Genomic DNA, 24067 nt, shown 5'->3' on the forward strand with positions numbered 1-24067 from the left:
TGGGCCCTTAATCCAGTATCACTTGTGTCCTTGTTAAGAGGGGAAGTATGGACATAGTCATGCCTGCAGGATCGTATGTCAAGTGAAGGATCACATATGGTGGTCAGCAACCACCATGAGCCAAGGAGCCAGGGGTGCTCTGTCTGGTCTTCCTCACAGCTCCCAGAAGGCGACTGTGCTGACACCCAAAGTCAGACTTCTGGGCTCCCGACTGTAAACCAATGCAGCTCTGTCAAGCCACTTGGTCTTTGGTACTTCGTTACAGCAAGCCAACAGACATGAAACTTACTACACAGAGCTGTGCTGATTAGGTAACTCAAACAGGTAGACAGACTCAAGAGAGACCTCAGGAGCAGTTCCCCTCACATAGGAACCTGATCTACGATCAGGGTTGGCACAGCCAATGTGAACGAGAAAAGAGAAGATTAGTTTTGTGGTAGCTGACTGTGTAGAGAAAACCAAATGCAGATCTGTAAGACTGAACATGAAAGTTAACTCTAGATACTTTCAGAAACCTATCTGTCAGGTTCATCAAACTAGTGTAGAATGTCTTTGACACACAGGCTTGGGAAAGGGCTTCTTAAAATCCCAACTTGAGCCCATGACGTGAAAAGTTAGCACACCTGGCTACATCAAAAATAAGGACTTGAGGACACCAGAGGAGGAGGAGAGGGGATATACTGTATTCGAGGAAGTAAGGGACTGATATCCAGACTACATGCAGAATTAATGCTAATCAGGAAGGACAAGACAAGGGGAGGCTCTAAGATGGTGATGCACAAGACCGTAACCTCTCCTCCTCCAGACACACCAAACCTACACCAACACCTACTGTGATTTCCCCCTAAGAACATAGGGCTGACCAAACAGTTTCTGCACGCCAAACAGAGGGACCACACGGAGAAGGGCAGGAGAGGTGCGGACACAGGACGGTAACCCAACCCTGGTGCTGTACCTGTGGCAGGGTGGGAGAGCACCAATTGGCCTATGTGCATGTGCACCTGCCCTAGGGCACGGGGAAAAGCTGCAGTTTAAAATGGTAGCTGGATTGTGCTGGATTGTGGGTGAACTCCCAGAGCATCTGCCAGGCTCTGGGGGAGTTTGCTGGAATGCTCCCCAGTTGCTGGGGAGCAGGCGCTGGTGAGGACCATTGCTGATGGTCCCCCTTCACCTTGATAGCACAAACAGCAGTGTGGTCCAGCCATTCTGGACAGCCCAACACCTCAGTGAGCCCCAGTTCCCCAGCTCTCATCAGCCCTCAGCGTCCCCGAGGGGCCCTCCCAAGCTCCAGCTGTCCTGCCAAGGTGGAACCAGTGCAGCACATACTGGACACCCCGGATGGTGCCTGCTACAGCTCCAGCTGTCTTGCCAAAACAGGCCTATACCTGCTTTGGCTCTATATGACTTGCCAGGGCACCCACTGCCCAGGGCACCCTAGGACCCCACCTTCTGCCTTGTCTATCCCCACTTCAGCCATCCCACCTGGCCCTCCACCCCATGTGGAGCCCTTCAGGACCTCCTGGCCTGTACCCATTTAAGCTCCAGCCATCCCACCAGGATCTTCACTATGCAGAACATCCTGGGACCCGCCCCCCTCACTTCTTGGAGTACCTTGGGGCCCCCTGGCCCATGTCCTCCATCAGCTCCAACTTCCATGGAGTGCCCTGGGAGCCCCAGCACACGTGCTTGATGAAGCCCCAGCACAAAACCTCAGACACACGCAATCTACACAGGGCACAGTCCTACACAAGGTCAGTCACCTCTTTAAGACCTGAAGAGGTAGCTATTCTGCCTCATACACATAAATAAGCACAGGAAGTCAAACAAAATGAGGAAACAAAGGAATATGCTCCACATGAAAGAACAAGTCAAAACTTTAGAAAAAGAACTAAATGAAAGGAAGGTAAGCAGTCAACCTGATAAAGAGTTCAAAGTAATGGTCATAAAGATGTTCACCGGACTTGCCAGAAGAGTGGATGAGCTCAGTGAGAACTTCCACCAAAAGAAATGTTATTTATTTATTTATTTAAAAAAAAATTTTTTTTAAAAGGAAATTTTAAAAAAGAAACAGTAAGAATTGAAGAATACAATGACTGAAATGAAAAGTATACCAGAAAGACTCAACAGAGATCAGGGGATGCAGAAAATCTGGCTCAGTGATCTGGAAGACAGAGGGAAAATTGAAAGCATCCAAGCTGAACAGCAAAAAGAGAAAAGAATACTACAAAAAGGTTAAGGAACTTTTGAGACATCAAGCATGCCAACATCTGAATAATATATATCTCAGAGGGAGGCGAGAGAGAAAGGGGCAGAAAACTTATTTGAAGAAATAATAGCTGAAAACTTCCCTAACCAAACCTGGAAACTAGCTGAAAACTTCCCTAACCAAACCTGGAAACAGACATCCAGGCCCAGGAAGCACAGAGAACCCTAAACAAGATGAATCCAGGGAGGTCCACACCATGATACATGATAATTAAAATGGCAAAGCTTAAAGATAAAGAGGGGATCTTTAAAGCAACAAGAAAAAGGCAAATAGTTACATATAAGGGAAATCCAATAAGGCCATCAGCAGATTTTTCAGCAGAAACTTTGTAAGTGGGACGCCTGGGTGGCTTAGCAGTTGAGCGTCTGGCTTTGGCTCAGGGTGTGATCCTCGAGTTCCAGGACTGAGTATCACATTGGGCTCCTGCATGGAGCCTGCTTCTCCCTCTGCCTCTCTCTCTGTGTCTTTCATGAATGAATAAATAAAAATCTGAAAGAAAGAAAGAAAGAAAGAAAGAAAGAAAGAAAGAAAGAAAGAAAGAAAGAAAGAAAAGGAAGGAAGAGAAAGAGAAAGAAAGAAAGAAAGAAAAAGAAAAAGAGAAAGAGAGAGAGAGAAAGAAAAAGAAAGAGAAAGAAAGAAAGAAAGAAAGAAAGAAAGAAAGAAAAAGAAAGAAAGAAAAAAAGAAAGAAAGAAAGAAAGAAAAACTTTGCAGGCCAGAAGGGAGCAGCATTATGTATTCAAAGCACTGAAAGGAAGAATCCTACAACTTAGAGTACTCTACCTAGCAGGAGAGATAAAGAATTTCTCAGACAAACAGAAGTGAAAGGAGTTCATTATGCCTAAACCAGGCTTACAAGAAATATTTAAAGGAGCTTCTTTGGTGGAAGAGAGGAGGCCATTACTACAAGTAAGAAAATTATGAAAGGGAAAACTTTCACTGGTAAAAGCAAACATAAAGTAAGGGTTGGATCAATCAGTTATGAAGCTAATAAGAAAGGTAAACAAGAGTAGTAAAGGCAATTGTATCAGAAAGTAGTTAAGGGATACATAAAATAAAAGGATATAAAATACATCATATACATAAAAAGAGAGTAAAAGTGTAGTGATATATATATATATTATTACATATATATATATAATTGTATATATATATTATTGAAGCTCAATTTGCCAACATATAGTATAACACCCAGTGCTTATCCAATCAAGTGCCCTCCTCAGTGCCTGTCACCCAGTCACCCTATCCCCCAACCCAAAATGTAGTGATTTTTAGAATGTGTTCAAACTTGACAGACCTTAATAGACCTTAAGAGAACTTATTATAAACTGTTTATATTCAGAATGTTATATATGAGTCTCATGGAACTACAAATCAAAAACCTACAACACGTACACAAAAAGTAAAGAGAAAGGAATGTAAGCATAACACTGTGGAAAGCCATCAATCACAGGGGAAGAAAGCAAGGAAGAGAGAGGGACGCCTGGGTGGTTCAGCGGTTGGGCCTCTGCCTTTGGCTCAGGATGTGAGCCCGCAGTTCTGGGATTGAGTCCCACACTGAGCTCCCTACAGGGAGCCTGCTTCTCCCTCTGCCTGTGTCTCTGACTCTCTCTCTGTGTCTCTCATGAATAAATAAATAAAATCTTTGAAAAAAAACAAAAAAGACAGAACTACAAGAATCAACAGAAAACAATGAATAAAAAGGCAGTAAGTACATACCTGTCAGTAAGAACTTTATTCTTTATTCTATTTATTTTTTAAGTTGCATTTATTTATTTTAGAGAGAGAAAGAACACATGAGCATGGGGAGGGGCAGAGGAAGAGGGAGGAGCAGGCTCCCCACTGAGTAAGGACAGCAACTTGGGGCATGTTTTCATGACCCTGAGATCACGACCTGAGCCAAAATCAAGAGTTGGACACTTAATTGAGCCACCCAAGCACCCCTATCAATAGTAACTTTAAAATATTTTATTTATTTGAGAGAGAGTGAGCACGAGAATATGCATGCAAGCAAGGGGGAGGGCCAGGAAGGCGGAAAGAATCTCAAGCAGACTCTGTGCTGAGCATGGAGCCCAATGCAGGGTGTGATCTTACAACCCTGAGATCATGACCTGAGCTGAAACCAAAACCCGGATCCTCAACTGACTGAACCATCCAGGCACCCCATCAGTAATAACTTTAGGTGTATATGGTCTAAATATGCTCTAATCAAAAGACATAGGGTGACGAATGATAAAAAAAACAAGACCCATCTACATGTTGTCTTCCAGAGACTCCCTTCAGACCTAAAAACATACACAGATTGCAAGTGAAGGAAGGGATAGAAAAACATACTGCATGCAAATGGAAGTAAAAAAACCCAAATCAAACCAAAAACTGGGGTAGCAGTACCTATTTCAGACAAAATAACGTTACATAATGATAAAAAGGGATCAATCTAGCAAGATGAGCTAACAACTGTAAATATCTGTGAACCCAACACGGGAACACCGACTACAAGGAGCAGCTGTTAACAAACATTAAGAGAGGACTGATTTAAAAAAAAAAAAAAAAAAAAAAAAAAAAAAGGACTGATAGTAATACAATAGTTGGGGACTTTAACACCCTACTTACATCAATGGATAGATCATCCAGGCAGAAAATCTATAGGGAAACAGAAGCTTTGAGTGACACACTGGAGTAGATGGACTTAACAGATACATATAGAATATTCCATCCTAAAGCAGAATACACATTCTCTTCAAGTGCACTTGGGACATTTGCCAGGAGAGATCACATGTTAGGCCACAAAAGGAGTCACAATAAATGTAAGGAGTCTGAAATCATACCAAGCATCTTTCTCCACCACAATAGTATGTAACTTGAAATCAATTACAGGAAAAAACCCATAAGAAACACAAACATGTGGAGGCTAAACATGCTACTAACAAATTGGTCAACTAAGAAATCAATGGAGAAATTTAAAAAAGTACCTGGAGACAAATGAAAGTGGAAACACAATGGTCCAAAACCTTTGGGATGCAGCAAAAGCAGTTCTAAGAAGGATGTTTATAGTGATAAAAGCCTCCCTCGAGAAAAAAGGAAAAATCTCAAAACCAACAATCTAACCTTATACATAAAGCAACTAGAAGAAGAGCAAAAGCCCAAAGTCAGTACAAGGAGGAAATAATTAAGAGTGGATATAGTGAAACAGAGACTAAAAAAACAATAGAAAAGATCACATGAAACCAAGAGCCAGTTGTTTGAAAAGATAAAACTGATCAACTTTTACCCAGACTCAATGAGAAAAAGAGAGTGGGCTCAAATAAATAAATAAATTCAGAAATGAAAGAAGAAGAAAAAAAAAAAAAAAAAAAAAGAAATGAAAGAAGAAAAGTAACAACTAACAGCACAGAAATACAAAGGACTGTAAGAGGGAGGCCTGGGTGGCTCAGTGGTTGAGCTCTGCCTTTGGCTCAGGATATGATCCCAGTTCGGGGACTGAGTCCCACATCAGGCTCCTTGTAAGGAGCCTGCTTCTCCTTCTGCCTATGTTTCTGCCTCTCTCTGTGTCTCTTGTGAATAAAGTAAATGGATTCTAAGAAACTTATGATTGTCTAAGAATGAATCAGGAAGAAATAACCAGTTTCAAAGTGGTGAAACTGAATCTGTAATAAAAAAAAACTCCCAACAAACAAAAGTCCAGGACAAGATGACTTCACAGGGGAATTCTACCAAATAGTTATTTAAACAGAGTTAATGCTTAATCTTCTCAAACTCTTCCAAAAAACAGTAGAGGAAAGAAAACTTCCAAAGTCATTCTATCAGGCCAGCAGTGCCCTGATACCAAAACCAGAACAGAGGTACTATAGGTCAACATCTCTGATAAATACAGATGCAAACATCCTTCAAATATTGGTGAACTGAATGCAACGAGCTATTAGAAGGAATACTTGCCACACTCAAGTGGGATTTATTTCAGGATGCAGAGCTTGCCTGATATCTGTAAATCAATCGTGATACAACATATTAACAAAATGACGGGTAAAAACCATACGATCATCTTCATAGATGCAGGAAAAATATTTCACAAAATATAATATCATGTAATATCCATTCGTGGTAAGAACTCTCCACAAACTGGGTTTATTCCATCTCTTTTTTTATTTTAAAGATTTTATTTATTTATTTATTTATTTTTCAAGATTTTATTTATGAGAGAGAGAGAGAGAGAAAGAAAGAGGCAGAGAGATAGGCAGAGGGAGAAGCAGGCTCCCTGTGGAGAGCCTGATGTGGGACTCGATCCCGGAACCCCAGGATCACGACCTGAGCCTAAGGCAGATGCTCAACCACTGGAGCCACCCAGGTGCCCCTACTTATTTATTCATAGAGAGAGGCAGAGACACAGGCAGAGGGAGAAGCAGGCTCCATGCGGGGAGCCTGACGTGGGACTTGATCCCAGGTCTCCAGGATCACACCCCGGGCTGCAGGTGACGCTAAACCGCTGCGCCACCAGGGCTGCCCACAAACTGGGTTTGGATGGAGCATACCTCAACATCATAAAGGCCATAAATGACAGAACCACAGCTGAGCATCAGACTCAGTGGGGAAACACTGAGGTTCCTTTAAGGTCAGAAACAAGACAGGGATGTCCACTCTTCCCACTTTTATTCAACAAAGAACTAGAAGTCCCAGCCAGAGTAGTCAGACAAGAAAAAGAAGTAAAAGGCATCCAAGTTGGTAAGAAAGAAGTAAAATGGACACTATTTGCAAATACATGATACTCTATACAGAAAACTTGAAAGACTCCACCAAAAACCCGTTAGAACAGATAAATGAATTCAGTAAGGTTGCAGATAAAAAATTAATATACAGAAATCAGTTGTATTTCTATATACTAATAACAAGCACAAAGAAAAATTAAAAAACCACCCCATTTACAATTGCATCAAAAATAATACAATAGGAATAAACTTCCCCAAGGAGATGAAAGGCCTATATTGTGAAGATTGTAAGATATAGATTAAAAAACTGAAGATTATAGAAAGAAAGACCATGCTCACAGATTGGAAGAATTAATATTGTTAAAATATCCAGAATCTGTAGACTACCCAAAGCAGTCTAGAGATTGAATGCAATCCCTATCAAAATACCAACAGTATTTTTCATAGAACTAGAACAAATAATCTTAAAATTTGTATGGAACTACAAAGGACCTCAAATAGCCAAAGGCATCTTGAGAAAGAATAAAGCTGGAGGCATTGCAATCCCAGATTTCAAACTATACTACAAAGCTGTAATAATCAAAACAGTATGGTACTCAAATGAAAACAGACACCTAGATTGATGGAACAGGACAGGAGAGCCCAGGAGTAAATCATATGGTCAATTAATCTACGACAAAGGAGGCAAGACCATATAATGGGGAAAAGACCGTCTCTTCAACAAATAGTGCTGGGAAAACTGGACAGCTACATGCAAAAGAATGAAACTGGACGACTTTCATACATCACAAAATGGATTAAAGACTTAAATGTGAGACCTAAAACCATAGAGCATAGATTGTGATCTCTTGGCACACTGGCCTTTGCAATATTTTTCTGGCAAAAGACAAAGTACAAACAGACTGTTGGGATAACATCAAACTACAAAGTTTTTGCATAGTGAAGGAAGCCATTCAACAAAATAAAATAGCAACCTACTGAATGGGAGAAGATATTTGCAATTCTGTCTGATAAGGAGTTAGTATCCAAAATATACAAAGAACTCCTACGATAAACAAGAACAAAACCAATCTGATTAAAAATGGACAGAGATACCCGAACAGGCGTTTTCTTACAGAAGATATCCACATGGCCAACAGCAGGTGAAAAGATGCCCACCATTACTAACCATCAGGAAAATGAGAATCAAAACCACACTGAGATGTCACTGGACACTGGGGACAATAGCCAGTGCTAAAAAGACAAGAAATGACAAGTGCTGGTGGAGGAGGAGACCAGCTTTCTGATGATCTGTTTGCTGGCCTGGAGGTTGCATTCGGGACCAGTCACAGATGTTCTTCATGCCTGACTCGTGGTTTCTTTGATGATACAGTCCCCTTAGTCATTGTATCTGCTGTTTATTTCCCCTCAATCCATGTGTCGGTGACTACAGTTTACTGCTTCATTTATTAAACACAGTTCTTGTGCCTGCCTCACTGCTCTGTGTGGGCAGGGGCAGGTTGTAAACTGGTGCAGCTACTGTGAAAAACAGTCTGGAAATTCCTCAAAAAATTAAAAATAGGGGACACCTGGGTGGCTCAAGCAGTTGAGCATCTGCCTTTGGCCCAGGGCATGATCCTGGGGTTCGGGATTGAGTCCCACATCAGGCTCCCTGTGAGGAGCCTGTTTCTCCCTTTGCCTATGTCTCTGCCTCTCTGTGTCTCTCATGAATAAATAAAATCTTTAAAAACAGAAATATTATATGATCCAGTAATTTCATTGGCGAAAACACAAGTTCAAAAAGATATCTGCACCACTACATTCGCTGCAGCATTATTTTACAAAGGACAAGATGTGGAAGCAGTCCAAGTGTCCATTCATCAATGGATAGAAGAAATGGTCCATATATAAAATGGAATATTAGTCTTTGAAAAGAATGAGACCGGGACAGCCCGGGTGGCTCAGTGGTTTAGCGCCACCTTCAGCCCAGGGCCTGATCCTGGAGACCTGGGATTGAGTCCCAGGTTGGGCTCCCTGCATGAAGCCTGCTTCTCCCTCTGCCTCTCATGAATAAATAAACAAATAAAATCTTAAAAAAAGAAAAAAAAAAAAAAGAAAAAAATATAGTGCAGGGAATATAGTCAATAACAATGTAATTGTGTCATATGGTAACAGATGGTGACTGCACTTATTGTGACGAGCACTGTGTAACAGAACTCGATTCACTATGTTGTACGCCTGAAACTAGTGTCAGCTATACTTCAATTTAAAAAAGAAACAAGGACAAGAAACATGACCCAGCAAGAACAGGAAACATGAATGGCTAACAAACATATGAAGGGACGCTAATACTTACTAGGCTGACAAATGCATATAAAACAAGCATGCTCACAATACAGATGTGGCCAAACAGGGCTGGAGGGGACGGTGTGTACTGGTGCAGTCCCCTGGAAAGCAACACAACTGGGCTTCCACAAACCAAGGACACAAAGGAAGTGTTTGTCCGGCAGGCACTCCACTTTCTATCTGCTAGAGAGACCCTCCCAAGCCCCCTGGGGGGATGTGTACCCCAGTGTTGGTTTGTGCCAGTGGAGTGGCAGGAACAGAACATTGTCGCAGTGGGAACGGGCAAGAGGCAGTGATGCATATACCAGGACTAACCACTTTGAAGCCCAAACCAGATACACCCAAGACGCATGTAGCTCTGAGGGGAAAAAAGGTGAGATGAGAGCCATGCACAATACCACCTATATAAATTAAAACGCACATACTCAAAATGATGTGTGTTTTAGAATGACAAATACCCATACAAAAATAAACATTGTGGAATATGGGCCCAAAAGGACAAGGATGAGAGTAGGCATGAGGATAAAATAAAACAGGAAGTGTTTTATTATAGCGTACCCTGACCTGAGGGACAATATCAAATCCCCTATCCCTGAAACCCAGCCGTATAAGAGGGAAGGTGGGGGGTGTGCTGCTGCCCCAGGAAATGTACTGCACGCAGCACTGACTCAGCAGTCCAGGGCTGGGAGCGTCCAAGCAGCTGTGACAAGCCCAAGAGCCGGTGACCATTGTTAATTATGGCAGACAATTAGCAAAAGTGTCACTTGCCCAAACCTGGAATTCACACCAAGTGTGCGGGGGCTGCAGAGGCAGTGGCTGTAGAGAGCCAGAGAGCTGGTCTGGGTGGCAGGGCCTACCGTCTGGACAGGGGCCATGAGTGAAGGGTTTGCAGAGAGGTGGGACAGGAGCAGAGTCCAAGGGCAGGGGCATGACAGGTTAGCAAAGCCACCACTTCTGTGCCCTGAAGTGAGTGAGAGAAACCACAAAGTGAACACTGAAGGCCCCAGGACACCCTGCAGTAGAGATCCGAGGTACAGGAAAGGAAAGCACCCCTTGGCCTATTGTTGCAGATCACTGGCCACTGATAGGAGGGAGGGAGGGACTAATGGAGTGAAGCAGTGAGGCAGGTACACGGGACAATGACCTGCTCACTGACACCCAGATGAGGGGAAACAGACGGAGACAATGACTCAGGGGACTGCATTGCAAAGAAACCATAAGTGGGGCCGGAAGACATCCTGTGACTGTTTGATCCTTAAGACAACTGCAGGCCAGCAGATAGACACAGCAGCCAGCCACTGGGAAGGCTGCACTCCCTGAGAGCCCACTTCTTTTTTTTTTTTTTTCTGAGCCCACTTCCAATGGGCCATGGAGATGGTGGACCTCTCAGGGGCCAGAGGTGGGCTGACTAGTTCTTCAGCCAACAGAGGAAGGGGAGCCAGATGTGCCAACAAATGGAGCCCCCGGTACCCTGGGCAGCCTTCATGGTTCCTCCCCAGCCAACCCAAAGATGGCCACAGCTGGCTGGGGTCTGCCATGCGTGTCCCTCATTTCCCTTTGCAAACAGGCACCTGGCAGTCCTGTTTCAGCTCTACTGTCTGATGCTGGGTGGGATGGGTTAACATGAGGAAAATGGTTCGTCTTGTGGTTCAAACACAGGCCTCCCAGGCTCTATGGGGAGTGCTGCCTGTCACCCAGGGGCTGTGGATGGTGAGGATTCTGGGACTGGATGGGACTTCCAGGAGCTCAGTGGGGCTGATGGTGATAGTGACAACCAGGTCTCCCAGCCCTGATGTTACCCCCTTTCTGGCTGGCAGCCCAGACATGGCAGCCGCATGGCCCCCTCACAGCCACGCCTGGCCATGCTACCTCGCCCTTGGCTGTGCAATTGAACGGAATGATGTGTCCAACTTCTCTGCTGTTGTCTGGGAGGAAATCCTGGCTCTGGATTTTTGCTCTTCTCGCCCCTTCGGGTGGCAAGAATGGCACCCACTAGAGTGGCCTGGACAGCTGGAGCTGCCACGAACCCGGGTCCCTGCATAGCTATGAGGAACAAGACTGCTGGTCTGGAATGCTCTCTACTTTAGGGTCTGCTAAGTTATTACAGTGGTATGGTTTCCCCTGACATGCATTTAATATTAAGTTTACAGACTGGCCCAAAGCAGAAGAAAACACAGATTAAAACAGAGAATGTGTCAGGAGGGAACACAGTGAAACTGTTTCCCATTTTCTCCCTATGCTTTAATTTCCACGGCTGCTATTATGATAATGTCAGTTATATAACAGTTTAAAAAAGGCAGGGCAAAAGAACACGTGTGTCTGCCCTCACGTCTTCTCTCACACAGATGCAGGAGAGTCAGAGCACAGCTAGGGAGGAGGAAGTGGGTCAGTCTGAACATTAAAAACAGAAAAGAGAACTTCAGAACAAGAAAGAAGTTTGGAGAAGGACAGAGGATGATCCCAGGGACTGCCGTAGCTTCTGGGCAAGGAAGCTCTGCCACCTCAGATGCTACTTTCAAGCTGTGGAATGATCCCTTGGAGATGACAGGAGAGGCGACCTGCCAGCTGCAAGGCTGGAGACCCAGCTAGATGAACGTCACGGCAAAGCCTGAGAAGGCAATACTAACTTCTAGGGCGCCTTATTCCGCTTCTCCATTTCCTTGGGGCAGACACATGATAGAGACAGCGAAGGGAAAGACAGGCCAGGTTCAACTTTGGATTCAGAAGACATTGTTCCATTTTCAGGCCTATGTATTAGCTGTGCCAGTCCGGGCACTTGACACAGTCACTGGGTTTGACCCTGTCCTTAGGCCCCCCACCCTGTTACAAACTTTTCTTGGGGACCACTGGGAGGCTCAAATAACCTAAGCGCAGGAAGGTGCGACAGGGCCTAGGGACCAGACCTCGCAGAGGTGTCCTCCTCTCTCCTGCAGAAAGAATGGGGATGGATGTAAAGGCAGTATGCAACAAGCAGCAGAAAGCCAGCCTGCGGTATGGACACGCAGCCCACTCCCACCTGAACTTTGTGGAACATCTGTAAATTAATGGCTTTGACTTCTTCCAGCTGCTGGCGGAGGGCAACCAGGGTGTCCTGTTTCTCGTGGGTGTCCTTTTCTAGCAGCTTCATGGCAATTTCCATTTCTGTCTTCATTCCAATCTGTAACTCCAGTTCTTTTTCCAGTTCCTTCAGAGCATATTAATAAGGCAAGTGTTATTGAAGTAGACAGAGAGATATGTTTTTCTAAGGTGTCTCTTGGGCAGGGCCAGAAATCCAAACCCCAAGTCAGAAGAGGTTAGGGAGATCTAGGAGAGTCTGTCTGGAACAGAACTGGATTAAATTTTTCTCTTTTTCTCATTTTATAGTGACTGGCTCTGTAGCAGTCAATAGAAAGCTGGCAGGGACACCTGGGTGGATTAGTGGTTGAGCATTCGCCTTTGGCTCAGGTCGTGATCCCGGGATCAAGTCCCACACTGGGCTCCCTGCATGGAGCCTGCTTCTCCCTCTGCCTGTGTCTCTGCCTCTCTCTCTCTGTCTGTCTCTCATGAATAAATAAAATCTTACCAAAAAAAAAAAAAAAAAAAGAGGCAAGCTGGCAGGTGGCACTCTGAGCCTCGAGTTCTACCAACAATGTTCTTTAAACCTGAAGACCAGGATGCACAGTCTCAGAGAATGTCTGCCCAACAATGCAACGCTGCAATGTTGGAGTTTTGGGACTGTGTTGCTAGATTATGGCAATAAGGGTGTGACCATGTTGAACCAGCTCTGTCCTGGGTAATTCAGGACATAGGTCTCCACATTCGTGCAACGAAGCAAAGAAACAAAGCATATCTAAGAGCTGGGTCTAATAAAAAACACTGGCTGGGGCGTCTAGCTAGATCAAGGCGCCTGTGAGTCTTGATCTCTGGGTTGTGAGTTCAAGCCCCACGATGCGCGTGGAACCTACTTGTAAGAACACAAAAAAACAAAACACTGGTCACTGGCATATAGATTGAGTGGAAAGAAACAGACCAGAGGCTGTGACTGAGGGAGGTGTACTGGCAAAGCAATCACGATTCTGATCTCACGATGATCCCTGACAAAGGCTGATAAAATTGGCAAAAATGCAGAACTTCGTGGTAAACTAAGTAAGCCCTTAAAAATATTTTATTTTTAAAGATTTTATCTATTTGAGAGAGAAAGAGTGGGTGAGAGTACAAGTGGCAGAGAGGAAGAAGCAGTCTGCCCATCGAGCAGGGAGCCTGATGTAGGGCTCTATCCCAGGACTCCAGGATCATGACCTGAGCCTAAGGCAGACACTTTTTTTTTTTAATTTATTTTTTTTATTGGTGTTATTGGTGTTCAATTTACTAACATACAGAATAACCCCCAGTGCCCGTCACCCATTCACTCCCACCCCCCACCCTCCTCCCCTTCCAACACCCCTAGTTCGTTTCCCAGAGTTAGCAGTCTTTACGTTCTGTCTCCCTTTCTGATATTTCCCACACATTTCTTCCCCCTTCCCTTATATTCCCTTTCACTATTATTTATATTCCCCAAATGAATGAGAACATATAATGTTTGTCCTTCTCCGACTGGCTTACTTCACTCAGCATAATACCCTCCAGTTCCATCCACGTTGAAGCAAATGGTGGGTATTTGTCATTTCTAATAGCTGAGTAATATTCCATTGTATACATAAACCACATCTTCTTTATCCATTCATCTTTCGTTGGACACCGAGGTTCCTTCCACAGTTTGGCTATCGTGGCCATTGCTGCTATAAACATCGGGGTGCAGGTGTCCCGGCGTTTCACTGCATCTGTATCTTTGGGGTAAATCCCCAGCAGTGGAATTGCTGGATCGTAGGGCAGGTATATTTTTAACTGTTTGAGGAACCTCCACACAGTTTTCCAGAGTGGCTGCACCAGTTCACATTCCCACCAACAGTGTATGAGGGTTCCCTTTTCTCCACATCTAAGGCAGACACTTAACTGAGTGAGCCATCCAGGTGCCCCACTCCCAAATTTTTTTTATTTTTATTTTTATTTTTATTTTATTTTATTTTTTATTTTTTTCCAAATTTTTTTTAAAGGGACGATCTGATTCTCCGTAAATATATTTTTTCACCCTTGAAAAAATTTATATAAAAGATTCATTTGTTTTTAAAAAGCAGATCTAGGGATGCCTGGGTGGCTCAGTAGTTGAGTGTCTGCCTTCAGCCCAGGGCGTGATCCTGGAGTCCTGGGTTAGAGTCCCACATCTGGCTCTCTGCATGAAGCCTGCTTCTCTCTCTGCCTGTCTCTGCCTCTCTCTCTCTCTCTCATGAATAAATAAATAAAATCTTAAAAAAAAAAAAAAAAAAAAAAAAAAAAAGCAGATCTAAGCAGGTGTGTGAAAAGTACCGACAAAGAACCTGGCGGGCTTCCTGGGGAATTCCTTCTAAAGATGCTCAGTCCTGTACACTCACCAAACGGACTTTCTTCTCCTCTTTCAGCTGCTTCCATACGTCACTATACATTTCATCCAGACCTTGCCGAGTTTGCTTGTAGGTCTCCAGCTCAACTTTTGTATCTTGCTTTGTTATCTGTATCAAAAAGAATGCCAAGAGGAATGGTTTGCTTATGGAAGTGAGCTAATTACAAAGAATTTAACTTTTTTAAAAAGATTTCATTTATGGGATGCCTGGGTGGCTCAGTGGTTGAGCACCTGCCTTTGGCTCAGGGCATGATCCCAGAGTCTTGGGATCGAGTCCCACATCGGGCTCCCTGCAAGGAGCCTGCTTCTCCCTCTGCCTATGTCTCTGCCTCTTTTTCTATTTGGTCTCTCATGAATAAATAAAATCTTAAACAAAAAAAGGAACAGTTTCTTTTAAAAAAATAAAGATTTCATTTATTTGAGAGAGAAAGAGAGAAAGTATGCGCACAAGCGGGGGAGAGGCACAGAGGGAGAAGCAGGCTCCCTACCAAGCAGTGAGCCCAATGCAGGACTTGATCCCAGGATCCCAGGACTGGGACCACCCAGGTGTCCTAACTACAAAATATTTTAAAATACACCCTAAGGATGTCTGATTGGCTCAGTCGGTAAAGTTTGTGACCCTTCATCTCAGGGTCATGAGTTCAAAGCCCTAGGTTGGGCATAGAGCCTATTTTTTTTATATATATATATATATTTTAAATTTTTATTTATTTATGATAGCCACAGAGAGAGAGAGAGAGAGAGAGAGGCAGAGACACAGGCAGAGGGAGAAGCAGGCTCCATGCACCGGGAGCCTGACGTGGGATTCGATCCTGGGTCTCCAGGATCGTGCCCTGGGCCAAAGGCAGGCGCCAAACCGCTGCGCCACCCAGGGATCCCGCATAGAGCCTATTTAAAAGAAAAAAGGAACATTAAAAAATATGCCACAATTTTTAAAGATGTAGGATAATTTCTACTCTTTAAAAAAAGATTTTATTTATTCACGAGAGACACACAGAGAGAGGCAGACACAGGCAGAGGGAAAAGCAGGCTTCCTGCGGGCAGCCTGGTGTGAGACTCACACCCAGGACCCCGAGATCATGACCTGAGCCTACTAAGGCAGATGCTCAACCACTGAGCCACCCAGGTGCCCCTGTTTTTTAAGCATAATAGAGAAAGGGTAAAGGCTATTTTAAAAATATCTTTGGGGCAGCCCCGGTGGCTCAGCGGTTTAGTGTCACCTTCAGCCCAGGGTGTGATCCTGGAGACCCACCTCAGGCTCCCTGCATGAAGCCTGCTTCTCCCTCTGCCTGTGTCTCTGCCTCTCTCTCTCTGTCTCTCATGAATAAATAAATAAAATCTTTAAAAAAAAAAAATCTTTGAACTCGAAGGATAAAAGCAAGCCAATAGACTTTTGAATAGTTAGGTTTGGAAAATAATTTATATTTAATTTTCTTTAAAGCAGAGTAGTACTTAGTGGGGAAAGGCCTCCATTCAGTGCATCATTCAGCATGGATTTTCACTTATCCGGCATGATCTTTAGCACTGGGTGGATTTCTCTAACAGAGGGAGGCACAAAGAGCTATGGGAGTAGGGGCAGGGGGCCCAGGCCTACAGATGGGCACCAGGGGTGGCATCACAGAGGACCAGCCTGTGAGCAGAGGTTTCAAGTGCAAAGGCCCAGAGGTGAGGGAGTGGTGGTCCAGGTGGCCTGCAGGTGGGGTGAGAGGGCAAAGACGCCCCAAACAAGGACGCCCTAGTGAGGCCAGCATCTCACCTCCACGCTCTTCTCACTTCTTTCACGAATTAACTCATTTTGTTCTCTTAATTGTTGCTGCTCTTCTTGAAGTGAACAAATCCGGTCTGTTGCAGCTGAAAGCTGATAAAGAAAGATTTTATGTTCCTTAACATCAAAATTCATCTTACTGTTCAAATTAAAAGCTGATGTTTGGCATCTTCACAACTGGCGATGGATTTCTGCATTATTTGCTATTTTGTTTTTTATTTTATTTTGAATAGGAAATACATTCACATTAAAAAAAAAATGAGAGCAAACTAGTTAACATGGGCAAAATGTATGGACACAATGATAGGCACTTGCATGTCCAATACTGGAGAGACTGTTTAATTAATGACAGTAGGAGCATCAAACAGACATGTAGTGAGTAAAATGTTTGCAAAGGATTCAAATGACTTGAGAACATACTCAGGGCATAATATCAACAGAGGTAAAAAAGTGGGTCATATAGAATGTTCTCACTTCTTCTTTTTTTTTTTTTTTTTTAATGTTCTCACTTCTAATTAAAAAATCACCCTATGTTAAAAATGCTTAGGAGAAGCTGGGGATTATATAAACGCCAATGACGACAGCAGCTCTTGCTTAGCAGAGGGATTATGGGCTTTTTTTCCCCCGGAGTCTTCATTCTTTTCAGTTTTCCTAGCTGATAAGCAAAGAGATATTTTATAAGTAAAGGGAGAGTGAAAACCTTCTGGAGGGAGGAATCACAACCAAACCATTGAGGACGGGCGCTCGAAAGTCCTCTTCCTGTCCCCAAAGGAGTCACTCTATTTTCTGGCAAAGTGTGTACAAACAGGATGCCTTACAGACCCGCAAAGGGGGAGGCTCTCAGGAGAGGCGGCCAGAGAGGTGTGACCACACCTGCTTGCCTCTCCTTCTCCAGCTTCTACACACAGCCTAGAGAGAGGGGCAGGCTGGGGAAGGGGCAAGAAGATGAGAACTTGGCCTGTGCTCCTGGCATCACTCAGGGAGAGAGGCCCTGGAGCCCTGAACTCCTTGCTCCTCTTTGTCACCAGCATCTAAGTCCAAGCAGACTCAGGACCCATAACTGGGGTCTTTCAACACAAACTATTGTGCTCAAGTAAGAAACCTGAAGGCTTTAGGAGTTGCTAGCTGCCACAAGGGAAGAGGCAGGCGAAAGCCATATGCTAACTCCTGTTCCGCTCCCTGAAGACTGAGAGAACACACCCTGGAGAGAGGGACGTTTCTCTAAAGCATGTTTTCTCTTCCAACTGTTGGCCTTTGAAGAAAAAAATAACCTGGTTGTCTAGTTTCTAAAGCTAAATGAGACCTTCCTTGAAAGTATGCCACCTCACCAGGGAGAACAAAGAATCAATGTTTGTTCTAAAATCAACTAACTAATGTCTGCACACGCCAAGTGTTGTATTAGGCACATTTATATAACACAGTGTTAACTTTTACAAGGACATTGGAAGGTATGGGTTATCATCAGATCTGGAGATGAGAACCTTGAGGCCCAAAGACCTGCCTACCTAAACTGAGGCCCAGAGGCCCACCCACCCAAAGGAATCTCAGGGCCTCTGATTCTAAGTGTGGTGAAGCTGCTCCCGTGAAGTTCATCTGTGAATGCTTTCTCCTCACACAAATCTGAGCTCCTCTCATTAAAGCTCTTCAGGCCTGGCCCCGGGGGGAGAGCAGTCAGTTCAGAGTAAGCCTTCAACTGGGCTCTCCATACAAAGACATGCTCTGTGTTTCTCCTTTGGCCATAACCTGCTTCCACACTGAGGTGGGGGGTCACATCCTGGCCCCTGTCACAGCCCTCTTCCTCCCCAGGGAGACCTGGTGGGGAGGCCCGAGCAGCCAGGGACCGCTACCTGTGGAAAGCCTCAGAAAGGCTGAGCAACCCCCCTCCTGCTAACAGGAGACAAGATGTGTCCACCAAGGAGACTGCCGGGCAGCGGGCAGCAAGCTTTCTTCCTGGGCCTCAGCCCTCCTTCTTCCTGTCCTTTCATTCTCTCTCTTCCTAGTGAGAAAGCAGAGAAAGACCACACTGTGGGGAGACTGGTTCCATGCTCCTGAGAGGCCGAAACACAGAAGGGGTGGGCAAGGGTGACTTTTACCTCATAACAGAGTCTGTGCCTTCTGGGCAGCAGGGGGACAGACTATATCAGAGGAAGGTGGGTAAAGAGGAAGAGAAAAGCACATTCAGCACAGAAGCTGGGCTTTCCCGAGGAGGCCTGGTCTTCCCCGGGTCCCCTGGGAGGTGCTGAAACCTAAGTCACTTAGAACTGGCGCGAGGGAAGCCCTGGACAGGGTGAAACACAGACACCCTGAGGACACAGCACTCTGAGAACCCATGACCCCCCGCCCTGTGCCGCTCAACCCAAGCTCAGCAATTCCCACTCCGATCGGCGAGCGGCTCTAGTCCGACACCTCAGTCACACCATTGCTCTTCAGCTTGGGCCATTCTGTTCTATGAACTTCAGTAAGTTACAAACCTCTTCTTGAAGTTTTGAATTTGTCTTTTCCAAGCCATCAATCTTGCTTTGAAGATCCCCAACGGTGCAGCTAGAGAAAGCAACACATTAAGTAACTGAGCTTCTAAAGGCCATCTCCCCAGCCTGAGAATGAGGAGGACGGATTCCTAGGTCTCCTGCATGGGATGGATATAGAGCCGAGGATCTCCAACGAACCAAGAGAGGAGAATTCTAAACACATGTGTGTGTGCGCGTGTGGACACATTTACTGAAAAGCTCTCAAAGTCTTTCCCCTGAAATATGCTATCCAGGGATGCCTGGGTGGCTCAGGTGGTTAAGTCTCTGCCTTCAGCTTAGGTCATGATCTCAGGGTCTTGGGATCGAGCCCACATCAGGCTCCCCCCACAGTGGGGAGTCTGCTTCTTCCTCTCACTCTGCCCCTCCCCCCACAAAATTAATTATAAATTAATTTTTATTAATTTATAAATTAAATAAATTTAATTTATTCATTAAATAAATAAATCTTTAAAAAATGCTACCCATTTCATTTTTAGCCAACTAGAAAGAAAATAGTTTTTCCCCTCCTAACACAATAGATGGGAACAAAAAATGTGCTGGCAGTCACATATCTAAATCAATATCCATAACAAGACATTGGTACTCTGGGGTTGTAGGATTGAAGGTGGTTTTTAAATCTTTTTATACTTTGCCTCATTTTTCAAATATTCTTTAAGCCATCTGTACTATTTTCCTACTCAAAAACATGTCAAACAAATGTAATCTCATAATAAAAGTAATGGCAACAATAATGAGCAGAACTTACTTTTTGGATGACGTGCCAGGCCCTGTTTGTTCTAACCACTTCAAATGCATCAATTCATGTGACCCTCCCCATGATTCCAATTCTGTGAGTAAATCTTATTGCTGCCTATTTCACAGATAAGGAAACACGAATTTACAGTGGAAAACTCACTCATGTCCATATCTCTCTGTCTGGAGGGGCACAAGAATGTGAACCCAGGTGGTCTGACTCCAGAGCCTATACTTTTAGGTAAAAGGGCTCTACTGCCCCAAACTGGTGCCTTTTGCCAGGGGGGTGGGTAAAGAAAGAAACCTGGTAAGGCTAGTGAATCAAGGTTCAAGCATTGGGGCGGGGGAAATTAAAACACAATGACACAAAATGAAAGAGGAACACAAACAAAAGATATGGAGGGAATAACAAGGTTTTTGTTTTTTGTTTTTTTTAAAGTAGATGCCACACTCAGTGTGGAGCCCAACCTGGGGCTTGAACTCATGATCCTGAGATCAAGACCTCTGAGTCGAGATCAAGAGTTCGCTGCTGAGGGCAGCCCATGTGGCTTGGCAGTTTGGCGCCGCCTTCAGCCCAGGGTGTGATTCTGGAGACCCGGGATCGAGTCCCATGTTGGGCTCCCTGCATGGAGCTGCTTCTCCCTCTGCCTGTGTCTCTGTCTCTCTCTCTCTCTATCTTTTATGAAGAAACAAATAAAATCTTAAAAAAAAAAAAAAAAAAAAAGAGTTGGCTGCTTAACTAAGCCACCTGGGCACCCTGATAATTACCAGTTTTAAAAATATACAATTTCAGGGATCCCTGGGTGGCGCAGCGGTTTAGCGCCTGTCTTTGGCCCAGGGCGCGATCCTGGAGACCCGGGATCGAATCCCACATCGGGCTCCCGGTGCATGGAGCCTGCTTCTCCCTCTGCCTGTGTCTCTGCCTCTCTCTCTCTCTCTCTGTGACTATCATAAATAAATAAAAATTAAAAAAAAATAAAAATAAAAATAAAAATAAAAATATACAATTTCAGTTCTATTTCAACTATATAACTTAGAAAATGTCACTAAAATTTATATTTTTCTTAGAAAAATGATCAAAAAAGACCTATCTTCAGGAGAAAGAGACCTCGATAAACAAACAACTTAGGAAAAACTGAAAACCTGGCAAAGTACTGCCTCAATAAATGTTTTGCGTTTCATGTTTTCTGTTAAAAAAAAGTAAATTTTGTTTTTATTTTTTTTTTATTTTTTTTATTTTTTTTTTTTTATTTTTATTTTTTTTTTTAAATTTTGTTTTTAAAAGTTATCTTTATGCCCAACATGGGGCTCAAACTCATGTTCCTGAGATCAAGAGTCACCTGCTTCCCCTGACTGAGCTGGCTGGGCACCCCCATCTTCATATTTTCAAGGAGCAAATAATGCCCACAAACCAGAAGCTCTTCCTAATTCATTCTGTGAAGCTGCATAACTCTGACACCATGCCAGAGGGGAAAAACTACAGAACAGTTAGGTCAGTTTACATATTAAAAAAAATGGGGATCCCTGGGTGGCGCAGCGGTTTAGCGCCTGCCTTTGGCCCAGGGCGCGATCCTGGAGACCCAGGATCAAGTCCCACGTCAGGCTCCCGGTGCATGGAGCCTGCTTCTCCCTCTGCCTGTGTCTCTGCCTCTCTCTCTCTCACTGTGTGCCTATCATAAATAAATACAAATAAAAAAAAAATGATTACTAAAACTACGATCAAGTAGAGTTTATGCCCATGATACAGAAATGGGTCAGTATGAAAATATCTACTAATCAGATACATCCCATCAACAAATTAAGGGATAAAAGTCATGATTACACTAATAATGCTAAGGGACCTTCGATAAAATCTGACATCTGTTCCTCAGAAAAACAATCAATGAAGGACCTATCAAGAATCTTTCACAGCAACTGCCAACATCACACCTAAGGAGCTCTTGGAGCAGCCTTCCGCAGGCATGTTCTATGGCATGCTGGCTCCTTTGGCTGTTTGGCTGGCACTTGGGGCCAGGGGAGCAGCTCCCGAGGAGCAGGGCTGATGCCCACAGCACACTCTCTGAGGGGACTCCTTGCTGAAGAAGGCAATGGGTCTCCCAAACACATTTGCCTGAGAATCTCTGCCCACTCCACCAACACTGCTGCCGGCCGCTAGTTTCATGAAACACAGCAGTGGCTTTCCAATTAAAATGAAAAATCAAGGCATAGATGTCTGCTACTTGCTCCTGAATTGTCACCAAAGGTCTATCCCGGTGGGTTTTCAGCCCTATTATCCTGCCCCAGGCACCCCAGAGGGATGTGTGTTGATTCCCAGTGGGAACAGTGCTTCCCGTGGCAGTGACTTCCAACTAGGGGGCTGAGGAGTATAGAGTACAGGTTTAGTCTGGTTGCTTTCTACACTGTCTCTACCTGCAGCAAACAAAGAACCAAAGAATTTCCAAAACTCCTTGGTCAAGAAATCATATTTCTCCAGTCTGCAACCACGAGCACAGCATGATAACCGTTCCTCTTAGTCTGGAGACAGAGTCTGTTATGAACATACGGCAAGTCACAAATGCTCCCTGAAATAGCACACGGGCATCGAGAATGAACTGTAACGTTGGAAGAAGGAGTGAGTCCTACCTTAAGTGACGGTTAAGTTCTTCCACATAATTTTTCTGATCAAGGACATCAGTAATCCTTTCATGCCTTTTAAAAAGAGCACAAGAAGAGAGAAATTCCTTTTACTCACGGCTAATACTTTATTACCATCCCCAACATGCCAGTCAACTTGAGGAAGTACCAGTGTCATCAAGAAACCAAGGGACAATCGGACCTCAGCAATAACATATGCCTGGTCCCCATCCAGGAGTGGATGGAGAGCAAAGCTGGGCAAGGTGCAGGTAGGGCGGGCCTAGCAGCTAGGGCCTTGGGGGATGCAGAACCATCAACAGGCCTCCTCCTGCAGACCACCCCCACCACAACCCGGCCCAGGAGAAAGCCATCTGGAACACAAGGTGCAAACACCACCACAAGGTGCAAACACCCCTGGTCAGGTGCAAATGGCCCTCCCTTGAGGTGGCAGATGAAGCAGCCTTTGTCATGTTGAATGGAAAGAGGATGGCTCCAAAGAGAACAGAGGCTTTTCAAAACATAAAGCTGACCAGTCTGGTTTTTTTTTTTTTTTTTTTTAAAGGCTTTATTTAACATTTTAAAGTTAGGCTCTTTTCCACTCCCAATTTCAGTATGTACACACGGGGGTTCATTCTACACAGGTGCTGAATTATTCAGCATGGTCAATTTTTTTCTTTTATCTGTTCTGCCCTTCACGTAGCTCTGCAGGGTAACCCACCTTAGTAGTCTGTTGAGCCTATATGCATAGGATCACAATGACTGTATTATCTATACAGATATGTAACTGAAACATAAAAAATTTATCTTAGGTTTGTTTACAAAGATGATACACAGGTGACCCTTTAAAAATGCAGGGGTTAGGGATGCCAATCCCTGAGCCGTAGAAAGTCTGCATATAACTTTTGATTCCTCAAAAACTTAACTACTAATAGCCTACTATCGACTGGAAGCCTTACCAATTATGTAATCAATTAACAATTTTGCATGTTATGTGTATTATACCACAGCCTTATGATGAAATAAGCCAAAGAAAATGCTATTAAGAAAATCTTAAGTGGAGGGGTGCCTGGATGGTACAATCAGATACGTGGCCGACTCTTGGTTTTGTCTCAGGTCTGATCTCTGATTTTTGAGATGGAGCCCCATAGCAGGCTCCACTTTCAGCACAGAGTCAACCTGAGGTTCTTTCTCTCCCTCTCCTTCTGTCCCTCCTCTAAAATAAATAAATAAATCTTAAAAAAAAAAAAAGAGAAAATCATAAGGAAAACGCATTTAATAGTACTGTACTTACTGAAAAAAATCTGTGTATAAGTGAGTTTGTGCAGGTTAAACCTGTGTTGTTCAGGAGTCAACTGTATAGGGAAGCCTGGGTGGCTCAGCGGTTTAGCACCACCTTCAGCCCAGGGCGTGATCCTGGAGACCTGGGATCAAGTCCCACATTGGGCTCCCTGCATGGAGCCTGCTTCTCCCTCTGCCTGTGTTTCTGCCTCTCTCTCTCTCTCATGAATAAATAAAATCTCTTAAAAAAAAAAAAAAAAAGAGTCAACTGTATACACTTCTCAGCATCACTCAAGGAAAGCATCACTCTTCTCACTCGATTATACATTGGGGAAATCCCTGTAAGTCTACTATACCCAGGAGGTCAAATTTGTTCTTTTCTGTCTACATAATATATCACAGAA

The 24067-nt window shown here is 44.1% G+C and overlaps 1 protein-coding gene across 4 annotated transcripts in view; it reads right to left on the reverse strand.

Annotated features, from left to right (window-relative positions):
• RUFY1 (RUN and FYVE domain containing 1) overlaps positions 1-24067 on the reverse strand; it is a 65137-nt gene that overhangs the window by 13606 nt on the left and 27464 nt on the right. For all 4 annotated transcript variants that reach the window (XM_077911154.1, XM_077911158.1, XM_077911157.1 and 1 more), the window contains exons 7-11: positions 22395-22460; positions 18984-19053; positions 16504-16605; positions 14740-14856; positions 12309-12476 (exon numbers count right to left, since the gene is read on the reverse strand). In XM_077911154.1, the coding sequence (XP_077767280.1) occupies positions 12309-12476; positions 14740-14856; positions 16504-16605; positions 18984-19053; positions 22395-22460 (523 nt within the window). The remainder of the gene's footprint in view (positions 1-12308; positions 12477-14739; positions 14857-16503; positions 16606-18983; positions 19054-22394; positions 22461-24067) is intronic.

Source organism: Canis aureus, chromosome 10 (assembly GCF_053574225.1).
Source record: "Canis aureus isolate CA01 chromosome 10, VMU_Caureus_v.1.0, whole genome shotgun sequence".
NCBI classification, from domain to species: domain Eukaryota; kingdom Metazoa; phylum Chordata; class Mammalia; order Carnivora; family Canidae; genus Canis; species Canis aureus.